Raw genomic sequence first — 7,794 nt, 5'->3', positions numbered from 1 at the left:
CAGGTCCCCGTCACCCCCTTGAGGCTCCTGTCCCCCATCATGGGTCCCCATCACCCCCAGGGATGGTGGCCCCATCCCCATCGCAAGTCCCCGTCACCCCCTCAAGGCTCCTGTCCCCCATCATGGGTCCCCACCACCCCCAGGGATGGTGGCCCCATCCCCATCGCAAGTCCCCGTCACCCCCTCAAGGCTCCTGTCCCCCATCATGGGTCCCCATCACCCCCAGGGATGGTGGCCCCATCCCCATCACGTGTCCCCATTACCCCCCAGGCCCTGTCCTCATCACAGTCCCCATCACTCCTGTCTCACACCCACTAAAGTCTTGGAAACTCTGGGAAAAGTGGGGACACTTGTCACCCAAATGGCACCAAAAATGCCCCCAAAAGGCAGCACTTTTCCCCTGACTCATGACGATGATGTTTTAAACACCCTGTGGGCTGGCAGTGAAAATTTGCCTTTAAGTGCCGCTGAGAGCTTTTTATCCTTTAATAGTAGTCTCATAGGAAAAATTATATATATATATATATATATATATATTTAAAAAAGTGGCAGTTTGACTTATTTACTTCATAGGGAAAAGAGAAGGGAGAAAGCAGGGGGGTTTGGGAGACGCGGTGCCTTGATAAACTTCGGGGGAGCTTGTGCCTTCATCAGGGATCTAGGACTTTCCTCCTTTTTTTTCCCTCAGTTTTTCCAGCCCAGTTGTGGGACTTCTGGCACCTACAGAAACACCGATAATGGCAAAATTCACCCCGTTCCCGTGGTGCAGGTGCTTCACGCTTCGGCTCCCGCCACCGCCGCCCAGTCCCAGAGATCGTCTCCTTCCGACTCATCACCGAAACAAGAAGATTTCAGATTTTCAGCCTTTTTTTTTTCTTTTTTAATACTTTCCGTACAAAGTGCCTGTTCTGGCTTTTAATCTCCCCAAATCGCGCAGCAGCAGCGAATTGCTGCGATGGTGTCTATGGTTACTGTATCTTCCCTTCCCCGGCTTTTATTACGTTGCCATTAAATCGAAATACAAATAAAGAGCTTTCACAAGCCCTGAAGGCCCAAGGAGCCGTTCCCAGAGCCTTATTTTTAAATGTTCAGCTGGAAACCAACGTTTTTCCCTCGTGAAGAAGCGAAGATGCGCTTGCCGCGCTGGAGTGCGAAAGTGGTCCAAACTTTATCGCTGCCAGGGAGGGAAGAAAGTTGAGGAAGGAGAAGGCACCTAGATATCTTAAATCATTTTCTATGTTAATTATCTGCAGGTTTTTTTGCCACCCCGGGCAGGGAGGGTGATTGAGRAGCTGTGATTTAGCCCGGGAACCTGCCGCCTGGAGCCAGGACACGCAGTGGGAGCCAGCTGCGAAGCGGCGTTTCCTCCTGGGAGGTGGTGGTGGTGGGGGGAACAGCTAAAAAACCAACCTCACCCCCCCTCCTCTCAAATCTCTGCAGCAACCCACGGTCCGAGCCGGCCGCCCCTTTCTTTTCGGGAAACTGCGTTAAAAGAAGCAACGCGAAAACACCGGCTGCCGAGGAGCAGGCTGAGACCTGGCAGGAACTTGTCGCATGTCCCCCCCCCCGCTCCACCACCACCACCACCACGAGCATCATCCAAGCTGAACGCCTGCAGCCACCTTGCTGGCCATTTCCCAGCCCAGTTGGAGGGAGCACACGCTTACTGGTACCAGTTCTGGCCCCGTACGAAGCCGAGGCCAAACCCCAGCAAGGAGCAAAACCTCCCGGACGGAGCCGGACCGACCGGCGTTGCTCGGGAGAGGGCTGGAAAACAAGCAATTAGCATTTCCGCCCAATTAACCTCTCTGTCTCCCAGCACTTCCCAATGGGAATTTATTAGGAGGGAGCAGTGGGAACGCGGCGGTGGGGAGGGAGGGGGGCGTCAGCAGCCCGCCGGGCTTCGGCACAAGCCAAATCGGGCCAGAGCTTCGGCCACTTTGGCTTTTTTTTTTTTTTTTTTTTTTCCTTTGCCAAAAATTCCCATTTTTTTTTCTCTAACGGGAGCCGGCGTGGCCGTCGGCAATCATTAACCAGGCGGCAAACGGCAGGACAGGGAGGAAAGAGGGCGACTCGGGGACGGGCGGCTGCCAAAATCCCCACCGGCGCCCGGCTCCGCGGAGCAAAAATGCACATTAATGCCCAGGAATGGTAATAGCACGTAGGTTTTTGGTGCTAATAACACCATGGGGCTGGCAGCTGGGGCTAACAGCTGAGCACCGGGGTGCTGAGGGGCCACCCCAGAGCTGGGAAATGCTTTATTAGCTTTAATTTTGAGGGGGGAAAGGCGAATTTGGGCAGGATATATATTTTTTTTTCCCTAGCAAGCCCGGCTAAGCTGGATATGGATATAAGGGGGGGACTCGGAGCACAGGGATGCACAGGACCATGCTCAGCCCCACAGGACTGTGCTCAGCCCCACAGGATCATGCCCAGCCCCATGGGACCATGCTCAGCCCCATATGACTGCACTCAGCCCTATAGGACCATGTTCAGCCCCATAGGATCGCGCACAGCCCCACAGGACCATGCTCAGTCCCACAGGACCACACTCAGCCCCATGGGACCATGCTCAGCCCCACAGGACCATGTCCAGTCCTGCAGGATCATGTCCAGCCCCATACCAGCACACTCAGCCCCATGAGATCATACACAGCCCCACAGGACAATGCTCAGCCCCACGGGTCCATGTCCAGTCCCCCAGAACTATGCCTAGCCCCATAGGTCCATGCTCAGCCCCACGGGACTATTCCCAGCTCCACAGGACCAGGCTCAGCCCCACAGGACCATGCCCAGTCCCCCAGGACTATGCTCAGCCCCACGAGATCATGCCCAGCCCCACAGAACTACGCTCAGCCCCATGGGTCCATGCTCAGACCCCACAGGACCACACTCAGCCCCACAGGACCATGCCTAGCTCCACGGGATGGTGTGCAGTCCCACAGGATTATATTCAGCCCTATAGGATTATGCTGAACCCCACAGGACTACGCTCAGCCCCACAGGACTGTATCCAGTCTCCTAGGACTATGCCCAGCCCCACGGGACCATGCTAAGCCCCATAGGACTATGCTCAGCCCCATAGGACCATACCCAGCTCCACGGGACAGTGCCCAGCCCCATAGAACCATGCTCAGCCCCACAGGATCATACACAGTCCCGCAGGACCACACTCAGCCCCATAGAACCACACTCAGCCCCACAGTACTGCACTCAGCCCCACAGGACCATGTCCAGTCCCCCAGGACTATGCCCAGCCCCATAAGACCATACTCAGCTCCACAGCACCACGCTCAGCCCCACAGGACCATGCCCAGCCCCATGGGACAGTGCCCAGCCCCATAGGACCATGCCCAGCTCCATAGGGCCATGATCCGCCCCATGGGATCATACACAGCCCCATAGGACCACTCTCAGCTCTGTAGCACTGTGTTCAGCCCTGCAGAAGCATGCCCAGCCCCACAGGACCGTGCCCAGCCCCACAGGACGGTGCCCAGGCGGGAGGCGCGAGAGCCACCAGCTGCCGGCAGGACCCAGCCGGGTTCTCCTGGTCTCCAGCCAGCAGGCGCTGGCACCGGCGCTGCTGAGCGGCGCCGGCTCGGATCGCACGCCCCGCCGGCGCTCGCCCCCAGCGGCATCCCAGGCAGGCCGGCCCCACGCGCCAACGGCCGCCGGCTCCGAGGGGCAGGACGAGGCTGGGAAAAGGCTGCCCAGAAGTTCAGGCAACTCGGGGCCGGCCAGAAGCCAGGTCCCCGGCGGGACAGGGAGGTGGAGAGGCGGCGGCCCGGCTCCACCGCGGCTAGGATGAGCTCTCCCCGGCCCTGGCCCCGTGGTGCTGGCTTTCCTGCTCGGACATCCGGCGTCCCCAAGTGCTCGGCTTGTCCCCTGTGCACTGGGGTCCTCATACCGGGTGGGAACGGCCTGAGAAGTCTCCCCATGTGATCTAAAGCCCGTGGTGATGCAAGGATGGTTGGCCAGGCAGGGCGGGGGAGGGGGGAGGGTCTTAGCTAGGGCTGGCTTGGARAAGTGTGGGTCCCAGGGCACCAATGTGGGCAGCAAGGCACTGATGTGGGTCACTGTAGACCAGCATGGGTCACCATGTAGCAGACGGGTCACCATACACTGGTGTGGGTCACGATACATTGGTGTTGGTTGCGGTGCACCATCATGGGTCACAGTGCACCAGTGTGGGTCACGATACCCTGGTGTGGGGCACTATGCATTGGCATTGGGCACAATGCACCAGCATGGGTCACCACACACTGCTGTGGGGCACAATGCACCAGCGTGGGTCACAGTGCACTAGTGTGGGTCATGCTACACCATCATGAGTCACGATGCACTGGTGTGGGTCACCATACGGCTTGTGTGGGGCATGATGCACTGGTGTGGGGCATGATGCACCAGTGTGGGTCTCAACGCACTGGTGTGGGTCATGGTACACCATCACAAGTCACACCAGTGTGGGTCACGATGCACCARTGTGGGTCACCACGCACTGGTGTGGGGCACAACACACCACAGTGAGCCACCATACACCGACATGGGTCACGAGACACCATCGTTAACGCACAATACACCAGTCGTGGGTCACAACGCACCGCCACTGAGCCACGACGCAGTCACGTGGGTCACGAAACCCTGGTGTGGGGCGCGATACGCCGCTGCGAGTCACAACGCTACCTCGCGAGCCACGACACGACCGGGAGCCACCCTACACCGCTGTGGGTCGCCATGTGCCGAAATGGGGTCGCGAGACACCGCCGTGAGCCATGGCTACACCTGTAGCGGGGGGGGGGGGGTCACAGGGCACCGCCGTGGGTCGCGATACACTGCCCTGCGAYTCGGCCAGGCTTGGACAACCCAAAAAGGGGGACGCACGCATGCACACGGGGGGTGCAGCTCGACGCACAACCCTTCTATTAGACCCTAGAGAATCCACCCCGCTCTGCTGGATGGGGGCAGTGGCGGGGGGGGGGGACGTCCCCCATCATCCCCCCTCCCCATCCCTCTCCACGTTCAACCCTTGTCCGGTTGAACATCCTCGGGGCTGCGGCATCAGCGCCTGCAGGAAGCGGAGATTTGATTTATTCCTGGGGGTGGTGGTTTGGGGAGGAGGCTGGGGTTGGGCGGGGGGGGCATTATTTTTTCGTGCACTGCCATAAATAACCGATCCCAACCCTCGGAAACATTTTGTTCCCGCTCTCGTCGCAAACATTCCTCCCGGCCGTTGCGCTTCCCAGGACGGCGACCCGGAGCCATCGGTCAAGCGCAGCCAAAAAAGCGGCTGCAGGTCTCGGGAAATAAATCAGCGCCGGGGAGGTCTCAGACGTTCCCCCTCCGCGGCCGGGTAGGGGCGAAGAGATCTCCCACGTCGCCCGTCCCGGAAAGCATCTTCCGGTCTCCAAGAGTCCCACTCGACCCGGTCAAAAGCAGCAAGAAAGTGAAGTTTTTCTTATTACAAAATATCTTTTATTGTTAAAAAGCCTGCGGCCAGCCGGGGTGGGGGGCTGCGGCACCTGCCGAGCTCACGCCTGGGGACACTCCCAGCCTCTGGAAAGAAAGAGGAGGGAAAAAAGGCAAAAAAGAAAGAAAAGAAAGAAAAAAAGCAGGTTTCCCCAGGGTTTGGGGACATCTCTTGCAGGACAGAGGTGGAGAAGAGGGAGAAGGACCAGCTCAACCCGTCCTAACGCGCCGGCTCATGCCCCCCCCGCCGCAAGCTCCGGGGTTTCTGCAGCCAAAATTGCATCCCGGGGAGGAAAAGAGGGAGGAGGGAGAAAAAAAAAAAAAGAGAGAGAGAGAGAGAGAGAGAGAGATGAGGAGCAGCTGGCCCTGGAGACGAGCCGGGAAAGCGGAGTCCCACGGGGCGGGCGGCTTCGGGAGCCTGCGTGGGAGGGGAGCTGCGGGCTCCTGGGCTCTGCTCTCCACCGGGAACGATGAACAGGACACCAGAGGAAAAAAAAAAGGGGGGGATGGAGAAAGTAGGGAGAAGGAGAGATGAAGACGGGGAGAGAAAAGACAGGGCCCGAGGATGGGAAAGTCCTCCCTGAAGGCCATTGGCCGTGGGGTCAGAAAAAGGACCCGTAGCCAACGGCCGGAGAGGGGAAGCAGCTGGGGCTGCGGGGTTTCGGGACCCTCAAAAGAGGTGGGAGGAYGGAGCCAACAGGGAGGAAGGGGTCGGCCAGCGCATCACCAAGCCCCCCACGCCAGAGCCCCTCACCAGGCCGTCTGGGCCCAGCGGCGGCAAAGGATGCGGCGGAAAGCCTTGCGGAAGTCCTGGTTGAAGATGGTGTAGATGACAGGGTTGAGGGAACTGTTGCAATAGCCGATCCAGAAGAAGAACTGGAAGACGCTGTCAGGGACCTTGCAGCGTTCGGGGCAGACGGCGCCCAGGCTGTAGAGGAAGAAGAAGGGGAACCAGCAGAGCACGAAGACACCGATGACCACGGCCAACACAAAGGTGAAGCGCTTCTCCCGGTTGAGCTGCGCCTTCTTCCTCCAAGGGCTGGCACTCAGCGTCGGCGCCTGCTGCACCAGCACCACCCGCCCCGTGCCTATGGCCAGCGTGTCCATGGGGCGCCYGGTGCCCATTGAGTGCCCGTTGGGCTGCTCCATGCTGGGCTCCCCTGGTGGGGGCTGGCCAGGGCTGGGGGCTGCCCGTGGCTCCTTGGAGCTCAGCAGGGAGGTCTGATCTGCTGGCACGGGAAGGTTCCCCGGGTGCTCTCCCTCTCCTGGGTGTCCGGGTAGTTTGGTGGCGCCATCGGAAGCCGTGGTTTGGGTTGATGGCGTTGGGGGCTTGGCCACTTTGGGCTTGCTCTGGTGGGAGCCGTGGCGGTGGCGRCGCTTGGCGATCAGGTAGATGCGCAAGTACACGAGGATCATGATGAGACATGGTGCAAAGAAGGAGCCAATGCTGGAGGAGAGGATGTACCAAGCCTCCTCGTTGAGCTTGCACTGYGGCCGCCCGCTGGGCGCATCCTTCTTCTCACCCTTGTAGACGAGGGGCGGGAGGGAAATGACGGCCGCGATCATCCACACRATGAAGATGCTGCACTTGATGCGGCGCGGCGTGCGCTTGGCGTTGTACTCGATGGCRCGGCTCACGGACCAGTAGCGGTCGAGGCTGATGGCGCAGAGGTGCACGATGGACGAGGTGCAGAAGAGCACGTCCAAGGCCAGGTAGATCTCGCACCACGTCTTCTGGAAGTACCAGTAACCCATGAGCTCGTTGGCGAGGGAGAAAGGGATGATGAGGGTGGCCACCAAGATGTCCGCAGCCGCCAAAGACACAAGAAAGAGGTTCTGCGGGGCTCGCAGTGAGCGGCTGGTCAGCACGGCGATGATCACCAGCACATTGCCCAAGATGGTAAAGAGCACCAGGAAGGTGATGGCGGCAGCGATGGCTGCGGTGGCTTGCACCGAGTAGCCCCCAGGGCCAGCCATGGCCCTGGCGCTGCCCTGACCGGCACGGTCCAGYCACTGGCACTCAGCAGCCCCCCGGGACACGGGCTGCAGGGCAGGAGAACAGGGCTGGAGGGTGCCAGRCAGCCATAGCCCCGCTTGCCATGCTGCCGGCCCGGCTGCCTGCCTTGTCTGGGGCCTCCTGGGGCTGCCCGTGCTCCTGCCTGGTGTCCCTAGAGCTACCTGCACTGCCTGTGCCCCTGCCTGGTGTCCCTGGAACTATCTGTGTCCCTGCCCGGTGTCCCTAGAGCTGCCTGCACCCTGCCCAGTGTCCCTAGAGCTGCCTGCGCTGCCTGGTCTCCCCAGTGCTGCCTGCACCCTGCCCAGTGTCCC

The 7,794-nt window shown here is 60.1% G+C and overlaps 1 protein-coding gene across 1 annotated transcript; it reads right to left on the bottom strand.

Moving 5' to 3' along the window:
• Window positions 1–5,449: 5,449 nt before the first annotated feature.
• On the bottom strand, window positions 5,450–7,788 carry ADRA2B (adrenoceptor alpha 2B). Its single transcript, XM_085318827.1, has 2 exons — window positions 7,746–7,788; window positions 5,450–7,715 (listed from the first exon to the last, which is right to left on the bottom strand). Exon 2 carries the CDS (start codon window positions 7,441–7,443, stop codon window positions 6,217–6,219), a length of 1,227 nt encoding a protein of 408 aa, XP_085174953.1. The 5' UTR covers window positions 7,444–7,715; window positions 7,746–7,788; the 3' UTR covers window positions 5,450–6,216.
• Window positions 7,789–7,794: the final 6 nt, after the last annotated feature.

The sequence above is a fragment of the Rhea americana genome, unplaced genomic scaffold (assembly GCF_003343005.1).
Source record: "Rhea americana isolate MKP2758 unplaced genomic scaffold, rheAme1 scaffold_554, whole genome shotgun sequence".
In the NCBI taxonomy this organism is placed as follows: domain Eukaryota; kingdom Metazoa; phylum Chordata; class Aves; order Rheiformes; family Rheidae; genus Rhea; species Rhea americana.
The sequence above is the reverse complement of the archived record's forward strand: the minus strand, read 5'-3'. Positions and strand labels throughout refer to the sequence as shown.